General features: G+C 35.6%; 1 protein-coding gene and 1 long non-coding RNA gene across 7 annotated transcripts in view; one reads left to right on the forward strand and one right to left on the reverse strand.

Moving 5' to 3' along the window:
- LOC119508238 overlaps positions 1-17,147 on the forward strand; it is an 81,056-nt gene that overhangs the window by 56,636 nt on the left and 7,273 nt on the right. Inside the window, exon 2 of the long non-coding RNA XR_005211436.1 lies at positions 17,068-17,141. This is a non-coding gene — a long non-coding RNA (uncharacterized LOC119508238). The remainder of the gene's footprint in view (positions 1-17,067; positions 17,142-17,147) is intronic.
- Positions 1-17,147, reverse strand: part of MEF2C (myocyte enhancer factor 2C) — a 138,278-nt gene that overhangs the window by 5,098 nt on the left and 116,033 nt on the right. For all 6 annotated transcript variants that reach the window (XM_037801818.1, XM_037801817.1, XM_037801815.1 and 3 more), the window contains 3 exons: positions 8,002-8,174; positions 5,509-5,638; positions 4,770-4,905 (listed from right to left, as the gene is read on the reverse strand). In XM_037801818.1, the coding sequence (XP_037657746.1) occupies positions 4,770-4,905; positions 5,509-5,638; positions 8,002-8,174 (439 nt within the window). The remainder of the gene's footprint in view (positions 1-4,769; positions 4,906-5,508; positions 5,639-8,001; positions 8,175-17,147) is intronic.

The raw sequence follows: 17,147 nt of genomic DNA on the forward strand, positions 1-17,147 counted from the left end.
GAGAAAGTGAAGAGTTCAAATTTCAAATGAATAGGACCCACAAAATGCTACATAATAATCATATTTGGTAAATACTTGGCACAGGAAAAAGATGGGGGAGGAAGAAGGTTAAAATTATCCGCAGAAATTTTAAACACTAGTTTAAAAACACTTAAGAATTTCTACCCCACTAAAATTGTAAATACTTTGACTTTCTTCATCCTTTTTCAGTTTCATGATATGAAAATACTATCCATTTTCCACAACTACCTCAGCTTTACTATTTACTATTTATTGTTAATCACTCCCTGCTGGCGTACTTAGGACATTCCTTTTTTTTTAAAATTGGCATTAGTTGATGAATCTGGGGTTGCCTAAGGAAAGGCTGTTGTAAGGAGGGACCTAGTGTGATTTTGCTGTGTTTATAATCCTTAATCCTCATCTAGTCCCAGAGAGCTTAACTTGCTTTTCTTCAAAATGTGGGAGAGTTTAGATACTTGTAATTATGGAGGGAAAAGCATTAAGTCCTTAAGTGCAGATTGGCAACCACAGTGATTCTGGTTAGGATAAACTGGAGTAAAATTGCTGGCATCAAATTTAAAGATGCTTCCATTGTTCTTTCATTCTGACTGCACTAACACCCACAGCCAGTGTCAGCACAACTTGACCATAGTGTCGAGAAAGTACAGAAATTTCTTTTATTGAGGAAGAGTCAAAGTAAGGAATTATCCATATCAACATACCCATTTTAAACAAAGGGAAACAAGCCTACCTAGTAATGTATGCAATACAGTAATTTCCAATGGAGAGAATTAGATGGCATTAGAAACTTTGTTATAAGCCGTGAGAGAATTGGTGTGTATTTCAGAGGAAAAAGAGGAGTAACTTAGAGCTGGCATTTTGGGAGATGCAATAAAGGCTAAAGATGTAGAGAGATATAAAATTAGTCAGAAATGACTTTATCTTTGAGTGATGTTTTATACAAAAGCACCACCTACTGGCAAGGAATTACTTTCCTTCTCTCATTAATAGATAAACTAATGTAGAGAATAAAATAAAGGCAAATTATTTGTTTCCCTAATAAGCCTGTCTTTCTCTGGCTTTTATGATCTTATAAGATCAAACCAGTCTTGTCATTTATATCAAGATAGCATATTGAGTCTGTATAGTTTTCAATTACCTATTAATACTGGGAGTTATTTATTTGCAGTTAATTTTTTAATGTCTATATTAGTATACTAATTTTCCAAGAGTTTTAATTAAGTAATCTTTAAATCATGAAGATGTTAAAATGGGGTGGGAGGGAAAGGCAACACCTGTATTTCCAAAGTATCCTTAGTGGTAGACTATTTTATCTTGGTTCAAAATTACTTAGTGATTCATTTTGATGTCAGAGGAGTCGTCTTTTGATTTCAGGAAGAAAGAATTTTCCTGGTTCTGAGTAAGAAAGACTATTTCACTAAAAGTTAATTAAATGCTTCTCCCATGAATTACACAACTTCTTAATAAAGAATGTCAATTAGAAGCCTGAAAATAAAGTGGTATATCAATAAATGCTTTTGTCTGCCCTTTGACACTTAGATTGTGTCTTCACAAGCAGGGTGACATGGAAAATTAGAAAAAATATTTTGGATAAATTAAGCAAAAAATAATATAATCATTCCTTCACCCAAAAGATATAACAGTTATAGTACATAAGTTTATCTTTTGGTGACATTTCATTTGACACTGAAAGCGTACATGAAGTATTTTGAGTAGTTCTGGGGAATAAATTCACAGTAATGAAATGTAAGTGATATCTCAGTTTAGCTTCATTATACTGTGATGTAAGATACCAAATAGAGTGGAAATATGATGAATCTCTTATCAAAAAAAGCATTTTCTTGAAAAGAAAAAGTAGCACTTAAGATCATATATATATACATGCTAGATTCAGATATAAGCATGTCGGTCTACTTGTTCTTGAGAACATAAACAGGCAGCTGTGAAATACTTCGTAGGTTATGGTGATAAAAGAGCTGGGTGGGAAGATAATGAGGACAGATACGCCAGTTGCCAAGTCCTCTCTGAAGTTTTCCTCTACTACAGATGCCAATGTTAAAATTAGGAAAACACCTACCCTTCCCCACTATTGTTCAGTAATCAAACATGACTGGATAATTTTATTCAAATTTCTCACTGCCTCCACCTGGAAATTAGACTATCAGACCGTATTTAACCTGATCTTTTAAAAGTTATCTCCACTCAGAGTTTTCTCTCTCACATTAACAAGAGCAAGGTATGGAAATGCTTCCAGAAAACAGGTTGGCTTTTTTTTTTTTTTTTTTTTTTTTAGGTAAGAGAGAAACACCTAAAACTTAAGGGTCATTTTCTCAAATATTAGTATTCAAATAGCTCTCATTAGTCCTTGATGTCAAATAACTCTCACTAATCCTTCTGCCAGGCATCTCTGCTCTCTCCATTGAATGAGTTTATGAGAGCATATTTATGTACTGAACGAGTGAGTCACGCTCAAACTTGGTCAGATAAAATCAGATACTAGTTTGTTTAAGAGTACAGCTTTGAAGACTTAAAGGTAGTCCCATGAACAACATGCCCAAAGCTCTATCATACTGTTTTAATTTTGAGAAAGAATTGTGGTAACCATATTGGGTAGCTGGGACTGTCTACTTTGGTTGAGTTGAAATATATTCTACTGTTTGCTGTGAACCCGCATGTGTGTGTATAAGACTATGTTGGCAGTGGAAAAGTTACCAATTCTTTTAACTGGTTTACACTGTAAGGAATTAAGGAAGCTCACAGAAGTTATTTTATATAAAAATTATGACAGGGATTGTTTTTCTTTTTGCAGTTTAACATTTAATTGTGTGAGCATGGGATAGTCCATATGAAGGAAACCCTTTTTTAAAAGCTACTTGTGTGTGTGTGTGTGTGTGTGTGTGTGTACGTGTGAAAAAGGAGGAGCAAAATTGGAAGGACTGGAAGAGTTATCTGTTTGAGGCATAAGTGAAGTGATTAAGTGCAATCAAAATTCGTAGACTAAATTCACAGTCAAATTATGTACCACGGGAATCAGTGTTGAAAGGAACCTGGTGCTAAACAAAATGCTTCATCCTTCCCTTTGGTAATTCAGTTTCTCTCTAGTTCTTCCCATGGAATTGAAAAGAGTTTTAAAATTGTAGTACAATTAAAATACACAAATAAATAGGTATTTTTAAAATGCAATTTATCGGCTGCTATTATTGAAAACAAAGGAAAGCTACACATATGGCTTTTAACATGTAGTTCTATAATGGATAGGTTTTGTGAAAAATGAGAAACAGTTACTTTTATTTTTATAAGAAGCCTGTATAGTGGATTCACTGCAGTAACAATGCCATGTATAAATATGTTTAAATTGTCTGGGTGGTCGTATGCAATTACGTGATAATTCCCTGAAGAAGTTACTATTGCAATTAATATCTACTTGGATTCTGAGAAAATTTAAATGTCCTAAAAAGAGGAACTCTGTCAATGATCAATATTTAATATATCTTCAAAGCTAATGATATTTCTAAGAAATTGGAGCAATAATGTTGTGTTATTTTATAATTTATACAAAAGGTTAGATTTGCAAAGACAGTGATTAGTGAGTAGGACACAAAAGCAAACTGTGAAGGCATAAAGACTCCATAGTTAAATCACTTTTCTGTGTTGGATCAATGCCATGTGAAAGCTAGCTGGAGGCAGGGGCTAAGAGAAACAAAGTTGTGATATTGATAAGTGACTTCTATTCTGACAAATGTTTTATTCTCATTATCTCGGTAGAAATATGAGGATAGAGTTAGTTAGCTATTCTCACCAAAGGGCTCAGCGTAAAATAGAAGTGGGCTAGGAATATGGACTATTTATAAAATATAAAACCTTATTATTTGCAAATAGTTTATATTCTCCTAGTAGTTGGTATTTTGTTTTGAGGATTAATTATAGTTTTGGAGTTTAGTTAAAGTCAGGCCCTTGGTTCATGCTTGGTTCATAGTTTTCCCCCAACTATTCTTTGTTTTCCCCAACTATTCTTTGTTTTCCAAGAAGTAGTATGAATTGTGAATTCAGGGCTTTTTAAGGTTTGAACGTTTTCAGAGATAAATGACAGGAGCCATTTCTATGATAAGGACCTATCTCAAAACTACCACAAGGGGGCAGAAATACACATCCTTTGACTTCAGAAAGCAACAAAAAATTATTTTTATACCCAAATTTAGGTAATCAGTAAATGTATGTACATATACCTTTGTATATTCATACAATATCTATAAATACACAAATATACTCTGAGTACATTATAAATATATGAAGCTTGTATATCAATTAAAACCTGATCCTATGAACATCAGGTTAATATTAGCTGAGGTTTAACAATATTAGCATAATAAACTATGTGGTTGGTGCTAAGTGAGAAGGATTCTGAAATATCTCAAAAACTTGAAGAACTTATAATTGTAACTGCGTTCTTATGTCCCAAATGAACTACATGAAAATGAAACTGAATAAAAATTCTATCCTTTATAGAGAACAGTGGGAACAAATACAGCCTAGAACAATAAGGAAATAATTTATCTCATTATCACAGAGCTTCCCATCCTCTTAAAGAATAGAGAAAGTAATATTTAAGCTACCTGAAAGGTATTGATCTGCTAATTACTTTCAGATATTGATAAAGTAAGTACATTAAAGCACGTATTTAGAGATTGCCACTTGTCATTTAAAAATGCCTTGTGAAATTATATTGCAAAAGAAATAATGTTGCTTACCCCAACTGACTGAGGGCAGACGGTGGCATGTTATGTAGGTGCTGCTGTTGCCAGCCAGTTACTGAACCAAGGTGAAGCGCGCTGGCGGTGTTAAACCCAGACAGAGATGACAGGTCTGCGCTACTCAAAGAGTACTCTACATTAAAAAACAAATAATGAAGGAAAATATTTAACTTGGAAATTACCAAATTATGACTAGAGTAAACATTTCCAATTTATAAAATATTCTAGTAGTATGATTTATGATGGTTGCAAATTTTCTTTTCATTTTGGGGGACGAAGTGAGTAAAACATGAGGGACCATTTTAATTTAAAAGAAACACCTTATACTGCAAAGATAAGTATTTTATGCAAGCTCCTAAGTAGTACAGCCTGCATTTCTAGTTTATTAGAATGACAGTCTGAGTTACAGTATATACATATTTGAAGATGTAGAAATGTTTTTTAAAAACCCCAAGAAAGTGAGCTTTCTTATATTATATCAAAGAAATAGCTCAATTTCCTTGAAATTGTTATTCTATTTTGAACTCAGTTTGAGTTAACAAAACTTCCAGTCACTTAAGGAAAAAAAATATGTGGATATTCACTTTGACTTAGTAAAGCTTTGGGAATGGTATAGTGCTGTGGACACACAGGTACTAAATAAAGCTTCCCAATAGAATAAAAAGATTTTTTTTTTTATCTGGCCTTTTAATAAAAAGGATTTAATGTACTATTCACACATGGGGAAGGTACTCACCGGTACCATATGTTGTTGAAATGGCTGATGGATATCCTCCCATTCCTTGTCCTGGTAAAGTAGGAGTTGCTACGGAAACCACTGGGGTAGCCAATGACTGAGCAGACTGGGAGTTATTTATCCTTTGATTCTTTAAAGTAAATAAAAAGACATCATCAGTTGATTTTTAAAAATAAAAGTTTCAAATATTAGATTTTAGTATTAGTTTTGCATGTAACAAGATAACTTGGTACAAACCTCATGAAATTAATCATTTAACATGTGTCTCTATGAACTCTGCCAACCCTATCATTTACAATCCTTCAAGAGACCAGCTGTTGCCATAGAAACCCATTACATCAGTATCTCCTAGGCAACTGAACTAGTTAGAAGAACCATAGCTTTATTATGGGTAAAAACAGACTATGTTGAAAACTGATGAAATATGTATACTGTACTTCCATTGTTTCAGTTTTTATTCAAATGCAAATTAAAAAAAAATTAAAATCAACCACGGTGGTTTTTATGTTCACTTTTATATACAGCAGAGGCAGAGCAGATGGGTAGAGGGTCATGCTATATTCTGACCAGCAGGTGGTGCTCTGACCACTTTTTTCAGAGTCCTCTAAACTTTCCTCAAACTAGAAGGCAAATGCTTATATTTAACTCCTTACGGCAAGGAGATAAAAGATTTTTAAACCTAAAGATCGTTAGATTTTAATTATTAGAAAAAAAGAAGTATCTTCATGGTTTGAACTACTAAAGAAATGTTATTTTTTATTAGAATTTTACTGTAAAAAAGGGGCTAAGCTACCAAAAACATGGCTTTCATTTACAGAGGTTGAGCTAGGAAAAGAAATAACCTGACATTCTTGCCACCTGTAAGTTACACTACAAAATAATGATATTTAAACATTTAGCAATATTGAGACATTCTGATAACTTCCAAAATTTTTTCAATTTTACGTACTCCCACGTCCATTCAGATTTTTCCTTGCATGTGCACCATTTAAAGGGAAGAGCTCTCACCACTTACCAAAAGCAGGTCGACATCCTCAGACTGAGAGCATGGGGAAGGAGTTTTATTAATTAGTGTCTGTAAATATTTATAACTGGGCAAAATCTTTTCAACAAAAGGAAAAGCATCTTCTGATAGGCACAATATTTTCAAGTTTTAAACCCCGGACTATAAAAATAACTCCTTTCAAAGGTATTCTTTATTTCCCTTAATGAGCTGTTTGTCTCAAATATGAAGACAATCTACCCAGCTTCAGCACAGGTCAGTGTCTCAACATTCATTATTTCACCACCACATTTTGAAAAGAAGATTTTACTTTGAAACCCCACTTGCTGGAGGAGGGGGAAGCTGCGCCTGGCAGAGACCTGACCACTCACAAAATCCCTGGGAAATCATCAGTTTTAATGGACCTAGAGGAAATCTCCCAATACAGACAGGCTGCTATGGCCTCCAGTGCTTGGTGTAGCCCTATGGGAGGTTTTATTTATTAGACCTAGTCTTTTCTGAAGGGAACACTGCATATTATGTGATTTTTTTGGTTGATATTCAAAATTAATCTGCACTGTGCCATAATAAGCTAATCAGCTTGCAGGACTGTTTTACCCTGAAGCTTGCCACAGAGTACAAAAAGAAAAAAAGAAATGTGTTTGCAGAATGATCTAAATTTGCCTACTGAATCTTGGTTTTAAATGTTCTTTCTCCCAAGTAAAGCCAATTTGGAAAACACTGATGTCTCTCTGTTGTTGAATTCGGTCCTACAGTATTATCTTAATCTTAGGCATGTAGATCTAGGAGAAACAAAAATGTCAGGGCACAGGGATATTAAATATGTATCTCTATTTTATAACTCTACTCTTTCTTAAAGGGATCCACAATTCTTTTTTTGATGTAAAATATAACCCTCTTCTCAAAATATCTAGAATTTTTTAAACAATTTGCTTTAGAAAGATAGGTATATCCACAAAGTATATAAATGGGAAGATTAATTGAGGCAGTACATAGGCATGTGATGTATTAAACATCACTGCAATGCACCTGAGAGGGAATTGTCAATTAATAGGAGAAATTGCATTTAGAAACTATGGAAAATATTTTTCATTTACAGCACATGGAAGACAATTTTGTAAAAATCTGTTATGTTGACCCTCATTCCATGAGTTTGGCCCTACCACTGGTCAAACCATCTGAGAAGAGTAACAGATAATGATTTTTTCTAATTATGCATCAGAGACCTTAAAAGGAAATGTTTTCCTTGTCCCAGAACACCAGTCCTAGAGTGGAGTTTACTGGACGTCGGTTCTTTTTTTAAGGGACAGGAAAATGCAAACCAGTTACTAGAAATGATAGCCACATAGAAACAGGGGTCTAGCAATAGCATTAACATGTCAATTTCCTGGGAAAACTTAAGTAATTCATAAAGTTAGACAAATAAAAATAAAGAGCAAAACATATACAAAACATTATCAGCATTTATTTAAAATGTAGTCTTGAATTACCACTGATGGCATCGTATTCTTGCTGCCTGGTGGAATAAGAACCCGGAGATCTGGTTTACGGTTATTCATCCCTAAATTCATGGGGGGAGGAGATTTTGCTTGCATATTCTTGTTCAAGTTACCAGGTGAGACCAGCAGACCTGGTGAATTTCGGGGATTGCCATACCCGTTCCCTGTGAAAACAAAACAGTGAAAGCATTCAGGAAGAAATCTAGATTCAACTATGTTTCTGGAGAATATGCTACATTTGACTAAAAATAAAAGCTTAAGAAGGGAAGACATACAATAAACATACATTGAAAGACCACAGGATGACTGATTTAATATCCATGTGCAGAGTAGCCATATCAGTCAATTATTTAGTGTCCCTCTGAAGGAAGATTAAAAACTTTTAAAGTGAGAACTAATGCATATTGACATACTCAGAAATCAGCATATGCTTTTTATATATTTAAAAAAAAAAAACCAGGAAGAAAAGTCAGACAGTTGATCAGGGTCTAAGAAAAGCACAGAATTGGTTCTGCACTTTAATTGTCTAGTACAGCAGAGGCCTGGCTCATGTGACTCACTTTTTCAGTTCACTGGTTTGGGTTTTATTTTGTGTGTCTGTGTGTCCTTAAATGAAGAAAGGGCATACCAGCAAGACTATAATTTCTAGGACGTGCAGGAGGGGAAGCGTCTTGCACAGTTTGCTGTTCAGTACCCCTTTCCTTTGAGTGAATTCTCCCTATGATTTTTCTTCAGTCTGGTTTGCCCTCCTCACTAAGTTTAGCGTATAACCCTGAAGCCTTGCTTCCCTGCTCATGCAGAACTTCAAAAATCAGGACTCCTTTTCAGGAGCTGAAAGGAAGTGATGATGCCTCCAGTGAAGTGCTGATTCACCAAGGTACAGAATAGCCATTTAATGAGAATACTGAAAGGGCATTCTTAGGTCTCTGATGTTTAGCCCCCTACTAACAGAAAAATGGATATGTGAATGTCTGCATTTCTCATATTTCAAAATATACTGCTCAACATCCATGGAGGGAGCTGATCTGAAATGCAACCTGAGCTGGAATGAGAGCCAGACTCAAAGTCATCTGCTGGCTTCCTCCACTGCTTTTGTTTGGAGAATAAGAGAAACCAACTACTAGGTTCAACAAACCTTGTTAGAATACTAGATAGTTGTTTTCTGAGGCTCTCGAAGGAGACAGTTAAATCTCATTGTTATTATCGAGATTATCATTAGTACAAAACACAAGTACTGTGTGCTACCCAGCTGGGACTCACAGACAAGGCCAGGCCTCAAAGGCCTGCAAGCCTTTTATGGCAATTCAAACACACGTGACAAAGGTGCAGACCAATTCAAGACAGCCCAGGTCCAGCTGCCCACAGAATGATCCAGCCAGATGTTACTGAGTTCCCAGGAGAGAAGTGACAACCCAATAAAGATTCACAGAAGAGGCAGGAATTGATGTGGGCCTTGAAAAAGGAGAGGAGATAAGAAGATACACCAGGCTTGTGACTGGGTGCTGGAAAAGGGCTGATGGAGGAATTTACAGAGCACGGTCTGGGACATTTTGAGGAGCCCAATTAGAAGGGAACTTGTGACAACGGAGGAGGTGACAGAGGATCCCGAGGGACACAGAGGTCAGGCTGTAGAGGAGACTTTAAAGTCCAGGTTAAAATGTCTTAGTTTATAGATGATGGAAATACAAAACCATGAAGCTTTCAGAGCACAAGGTATAACACAGGCCTACAAACGATCACTGGGATACCTGGAATTAGGAAGGTCTGGTAGTATGGATGGAGTCCTGTCTGGAGACTACTGTGATGGTCTGAGATATAGGCAATGAGGAATGGGGATGGCAAAGTACAGCTACACTTCGGGAGACATTGTCGGGAGCATCTTTTGAATTAGCATATATTTGAGGCACACTGCAAAAAGCACACTTGTTCTTCATACCGCATTCATTTACTGTCTCATTTTATGCATGAATAAACAGGCTGAATATACAACAAATAACTACAAGATTAAATCTGTCAGTTGGGTTATGCATAAAACTCTCTTGAGTTACTGGAAAAAAAAAAAAAAAAGAACCCAAAAGTAAAGAAAACATATCCCAAATGCGTGTGTAGTTCACAGTAGTCACTTAAGAAATGTTGGTTGAATGAGAACATAAATTACTCTTCTGTAATAAAACTTCAGTAAAATTAGTTAAATTCTCTAAAACCAGTTAAATATATCTAAAGCCAAATTTTTTCTTTTACAGTTAATTTGGACAGTTTTCTCTGGCAAAAGTTATTACATGTAACAAACATATTTACCTTTGCTTACTAAGAGAATTACCAAAGAATATGCTCACTTAGAAAAATGCTTGGCAAAAAGGAATACTCAGATGAGTTTTGTATTTAATATATCTTACTGACTCATTTTGTGATATGTTAGGGTACTAGTTTTAATTAATAGATTTTACAGGATAGAAGGGATGAAAACACCAAGGCAAAATTTGCACTATACTTTCCTCTCAGCTGAGGTTCAGACTGACACACTGAATACATATGGCACATATCTATTAAGCCTGTGTGAGATCTGGTTTAAATAAACAATCAAATGGAAAATTAGCTGGGTAATTTCAAAAGAAGGGGAAAAAAAAAGTCAGTTAAGCAGTGCAATGAAGCTTGAATAGATCAGAACAAACTAAAACCCCGGCTCGGTAGATGCCGATACTGGTTTGCATGGAGGAGTTATTTTGCTAAAAGGAAGTAAAACCGCTTCATGAAATGTGTTGTCCTATGATATGACAAGCAAATGGAAATGCTTCACAGAGGCTCAGTGAAAAGGGTCTTTTTTTTTTTAAAAAAAATATTTTCCTACAGTAAACTTTTTGAGAAATTCCAACAAAGCCTACGTCTTTTTGCCCGCATTTTAAACAATGATTTGGGGCAGCAGCAGCAGAGAGAGAAAAAAGTAAACATACATTATAGTTTTTCACCCAATAAATACTTCAAAACTGAAAAACTGATTTAAAAAGCGTATTCTATTTCTCTCCCAGAATATTTCCTGTTATTTGAAAATTATGCCATTTTAGAAGATTAGTCACATATTTTCAGGTGTTTATATACTGAATGTAAAATATTTTGAACCATGATGACATTTCTTAAATTCATATTTTTAGAGCATGAAGTTATTTTTAAGAACAAACAAATGCTGCCTTTTACCCGTGAATTTTCTGCTGTTTTTAGCATATTGTGCCAACTAGCATTTTGGAGCCATATAATAACCATTTCTGTTTCCAGCCACCAAATTGTTATTCTTTTGGCATAATATAGATTCAGGAATGCAAGACTGTGGATCCTAAACCAGTGATATAGAAACCTATCATTTGGAAATCAATGATGAATACATGCGTGTGGTTTACTGCTAAGAAGAGTCTGCATTTAAAACCAGCTCAGAAACCGTAGCCTCCTCCTAACTCCAAATGCTGTGGCTTGTGTTGAGGCTGTTGTCCCACCTTAAGATAAGTTCACCAAAGAGGACGGTCTCATTTAAATTCGGGGGTGGGGGAGGTGGGAAACACCACCTCTCAACAACCTTCTAATATACAGATTAAACCTTTCTTCATGCTATGTTTTAAAATTACCCTTTGCCTGGACAATTACCAATTTAGATGTGACTGTATGCAGATGTCACATTCCCCTGACCACTTAAAAGCACAAAAATTATATGGCATGAATGAATGGATTTCCCGATTATAGATTATAAGAAAATGAAGAACAGACCAACTTCAGAGTTAGTTTGTTTTATTGTTTCATTTGATTAAAAATATTGTTTCACACACACACAAAGAATTTAAGCATTCGGTATATCACTGTATAAAAGATAATAGAATCAACCTCTACTATTTGTAAATTGGTTGTAAGTTTCTGAACACTCATATTAAAATTAGTGTAAATATATGGAACCTGAAACGTGCTGCCAGGAGAAAAATATATACTTTTTTCTCCCCAGTTTTAACTTACAAATACTTGCTGCTTCTTCTATTGACTCCTATTTTAAGAAGTTGTAAATTAAAACAACATATTCCTGGCTTAAGATGTTATGAGGAGGACACTTTGCCTTGTCTCACAGAGCTCAACTGAGCAAGTAGCTCTCGTTGAGCCCAAAGCTCTAACACCTTCTCTTATTTGGATGTTTAGACATTATGAGTCCAACTTTTTACTAGTTTTTTTGGTCTTTTCTGGGATTCTCAATTATAAATACAAGTATATACAATGAATAAGCACAAAACAGAAACTAGTCCCTATAGACCAAGGCTAATTATTGGCACCATCTTTTTTTCAATCTCCCAAACCTTGTCATCTTTGACTCTCTTACCTCCCCTTTTCAACTCCATATCCAATCAGATATGAAACCTTGTTAATTTTTCTTCAAAAATGACTACTGGCTGCACGTTTTTCCATTTCCCTCGCTGCCATCCTAGTTTAGGCTTTCAACACCATTTGACCAGGATGATAACTTCCCATCTGGACTCTAGCTGCAGAGTTCTTTACCAGGTCCTTAAAGATGGGCTTCAAGAAGGCTGACAGCTCCTTAAAGCTGCAAGCAAACTTGTGTGTATGTGTCATGTTAAACCTCACGTACAGTCCCAACACAACCAGGGAAATCTTCCTAAATGGCCACTTCCATTATGTTCCTTTTTCCATATATTACTTAATGCTGTTGGGTCAGCATTCTGCCTGGCTCTCAACCTGCCTGTCGAAAGCTGGACTCACTCTGTCTAACCTAATTTCCAATGGCCATAGTCAGGTTCGTGGTCTTCTAAGTATGCCCATTCTTTGCTCTAGCAGTTTCCCAGCTGGGTGTGTTCTTTCTCCTATCTAATTAAAATTCATCTTTTAAGGATCAGCTAAGGTCCTAATTCTTTATGAAGCTCTTCAGACAACTTTAGCTCCTGTTGAAGTCAATCTCCTCTAAACTCCTGCAGCAATCAGAGGCAGCAATACCCCCAAAAGCACTAGTTCTGTAAATGTTTCAGGTGCTCAAAAAGCAGATGTGTAGAATATGTTAGAAAAATGAGGAATTATTCTGGAATGACATCAAAAATTAAGTTACTGAAGGAGGATGAGATGAGAACTGAAAATACATTGAGTCATTTGCTAATTTCAAATCCTGAGGGTCTCTATTCTTTATGCTACTTGTGAAAATTACCTATTTTAGGTAATGATTGAATACTGATGACCAAGTATGCCATTGAGACAAACTGCTTATCAATCATACAATGTAAAAGTTGGGAAACCATGCAAGTGCCTACCTACTAAATTTTCTTATAGAGAGTTAATCGAAGCTTCCTTTTTACCTGTTGCACCTGTTAATCATTTCATAGCACGTTACCTTAGCTGACTACAGGTGGTAGAGTCAAATAAGTAGAGCTTATCCCCTAATGAAAAAGAAAAAATTTAATGGGAACTGGATCTTTTCTTCCACTGTGACAAGTGGTCAAAGATTGTCTCTATATCAAGATGAATCCCAACAATAATTTATTCATACAGAACATCCTACCACAAGATATCTAGGTAAGCTGCATGATATCTTAGGAAAAAGAATGACAGGAGGGTGGCAATTGGGGTGAATAGGATGTTATTAGATGGTTCAGATGGAGACTTTCGAGAGAGGGAATGCATGACACAGAGGTCTCAGAGTTGTGAGTGTATCTGAAGAGGATGGTCATTTCTCTGAAGATGAAATATCAGGTATTTAAGAACATAAAGTTTTAAAAGGTTAGAATAGTATACTTGGCTAATACAAGGGCCTCCCAGATCATGCTAAATTTACACTATAGACTTTATAGTAAACTTTTACTAAACTTGATCCACAGAAAATGAGCACCAAAGATAGCCCACTGTTAACTCAGTGTTTTAGGAAAATAAAAACAGTGCTCATGGAAAAGACAGATTAAAGGGGGTTAGACTGCTATTAGAGAAGCTAGTTAGGGCACTCCTGTGATAATCCACATGAGCAAGAGCTGATGGAGGCAGCAGGAATGGAACGATTTACAAGGAAATCAGAAGTTGAGGACAAAGGAGGATAAAGCAATAAATCCAGGTTTCTAGTTATGAAGTCTCCATTAGAGTTCCTTCAACCCTGTTGAGGCTTGGTTTTATCAGTGCTAAGTAATGATTTCATTAGCGTGAGGAATCATAGAAGTAAGCTGAATCAGAGACTCACAGAGCCTCATCTGAGGTAGCCAACACCAACATGACTGTGCAGTAATATAAATAATAACAAACACTTCATATAGTATTATTTACCAACAATATTAACAAAAGCAGTATCAGACATCTAGTGAATGCTAGATAAGCATGTGCTATTATATATGGCCATAAAACACCTTTAATCCTCACAGTGACAACCCTATGAGGTAGTAACAGTATCCCTGTGTCACCTAATGAGAAAACTGAAGAAAGAACAGAGAGGTCCAGTAATCTGCCCAGTGTCAAACAGCTAATGGAGCCATGATTTGAACCCAACAGTATGTCCCAAGTCTATCCCCTCAAGTATATCACACTGTTCCTTGAGAATTGGTTACTCACTGATATTTTGAAAACTTTTTTGTGTCAAGTCTCATTCCAAATTACAAGAATACAAAACAACAGAGGAAACAAATGAAATATGAGACCAGGGTGAGGAGACTCAACCTCTAAGCCAGAGGTGGTATGGACGCTCCAGAGACACACTGCATGGTCAACTCGAGCATCTAAATAGCAGTTCTGGTTCAGAAGACACTGAATTTATATAAAGAGGCAAAGAACGGTGATTTTCCAAACCATATTGCTGGTTTCCTTCTGGATAAATACATATTTACAAACAGGAAATATTGGGTTTGGTTACACTAAAAACTAGAGCAGCTGTTTAACTTTCGGTGTGCTATTTTGAGTTGATAATTAAATAAATATGCTTTTAAAGGTAGATTTTGTAATATTTTAGTTAATAATCTTCTCCTCTGTAATAGAAGCAAAGGGCAAAAATGCTTACCTAACTACTGTCAATTTAAGAGACCAGATTCTCTTGAAACTTGAAAGTGAAATGTCTAGTGTTTTATAGTATCCACTGTTATTTGTTATCTGGAAGACAATTTCTAATGTATCAGTGTATAAAATTGCTCTGTTTATTAATTTTCAACAGTATATGATTTTTGAGAATTTGGAGCAAACTGCCACAGGAAAACAGTAAGCTGGCACATATATGTGAATTTCTGATGATACTGATTTGCGTGCTTTTATTTCAGCAAAATATTTTACCCACCTATTTTTTTTCACCAGAACAACTTTAAAAACATTTGCAACATTGTCTTGTTAAACCAGAGACGTCACATACATAATAATGCTCACAACTATCAATTAATTTTACATTTTAACTTTTTAAATGCTTTTATAATTAGAAGTTAGTTTCCAATATCCGGACATTGGTTTTGGGTCTTAAATGAGCATATGCCTTTTTGCAGGAAATTCCATTAAATTGTATGGGGTAAACTTGCTCATACAACTCACCACTCTGCTCAAATATTTAGTGGAAAAATACTGCGACTTTCTAGACTGCAGCCCTATACTTATTCTGTCCTGAATGCCTACAACCTTGTTAAAAGTTTAGGAACTTTATGTTATTCAGATGTTGGGAATCATCATGATTTTTTTTTTTTCTTTCTTTTGGGGGAAAAGGAGATCTTTTTCACTGGATGGTTTCAAGGGGAAAAGCAACCACAAAACACTTGAGGGTCAGAAATCTGGGAATGATGAAAATTTCAATAAGCCTAATGTTATAGAGGGGCAAATCAGAGTTCTGATTCTTATCCTGCTAAAGACTCCTGATTACAGATTCTTAAACATGAAACCAAGTCTCCACTCGTTATGGGGTTTTCTTTGGGAAATAATAATATAATGATATATAAGGTTAGACTATGAAGAAACTCTTGCGAAACCTCAGTGACTGCTGTGGTGTGTTCTTAGAAAAATACCCCATGTATACATCAAAGCCAAGGCTATTCTTGGCCATACCAGTTAGAGGGCAGCAGACATTCTAAAAAGAGATTCACTTCTTCTGCCTGACCCTGTCACACTGGATGCCGAACCAGAGCCCCAAGGATTTCGTATCTAGCCTGCTTGTCCTTGATGTCTCTTGGACTGTGCTTTGTTTAGTGAATTTTTGTGAAATTAACAGCATCTGTCAACTAGACGCTGAACTTAAAACATACCGCACATATTATAAGCTCAGGATTTTGAAGCAGATGTAAACAATTTTTAACTTATTACTAAATTTTTTCTCCCCAAAGACTGAGAGTATGTGTCATAAAGTGAGTTTGGATGCCTCTCTGTCATTTGTTTTAACAGTCATGTGAATTAGGCCTTATCATCACGATTCCTGTCCGTTTAGGAAACTGAGGCTCAGGGAACTTCTGTGATTTGCCAAGGGTCACCCTGTCAATTAGAGGGAGAGCTCTGATTTGAATCCAAAATGCAAGCTGCTTCCACTATGTTATTATAAAAGCCAGATGTTTCAGATTTAGAATGCATCCTTGTATTTTTCCCTCTCTCAGAATAAAGGCTCCATTTGCAAATAGGGAAGAAATTGACAATCTGATGTTTCCAATGCATGAAGGCATTCAAAATATTGCTGTGCTTTGGGTACTGAGTTACCAAAGGGATAGTTTTAATTGCACTATAAAAATGATATTGAACTTTCCTATCTTTAAAAAATCCCACCTAACATGAATGATAGATTTATGACTCATTTAATTGTTCACTCCTGTGATTTTTTGGGCTGTCTCTTCGCTAAAAGTGAGGGGGTGTCTTCATTATTGACAAAATCGCTCATTCTTTCAATCATTTCTATAAACAAAAATATTGAGACAGTATAAATTAGGGAGAACGTTGACAGAAAAGAAAGAATAATTACTTGTGGTTTTAACATTTACACAACTGCTGCAAACACATCAGAAGTTCATAATGTTCAAAGTGAAATGTGTTGCACTGCACTGTACTGCTTTCACATTCTGTCCCAGATTTATTAACATATCTGTTTTATTCCAGCTTTGAGGACAGGGGAGCCACATCGAATAGCTCTGTGAAGTCTACTGGTGTGCTACTCACTCTCTGCTCAATTAGTAAGT

Source organism: Choloepus didactylus, chromosome 13, assembly GCF_015220235.1.
Source record: "Choloepus didactylus isolate mChoDid1 chromosome 13, mChoDid1.pri, whole genome shotgun sequence".
NCBI lineage: Eukaryota > Metazoa > Chordata > Mammalia > Pilosa > Megalonychidae > Choloepus > Choloepus didactylus.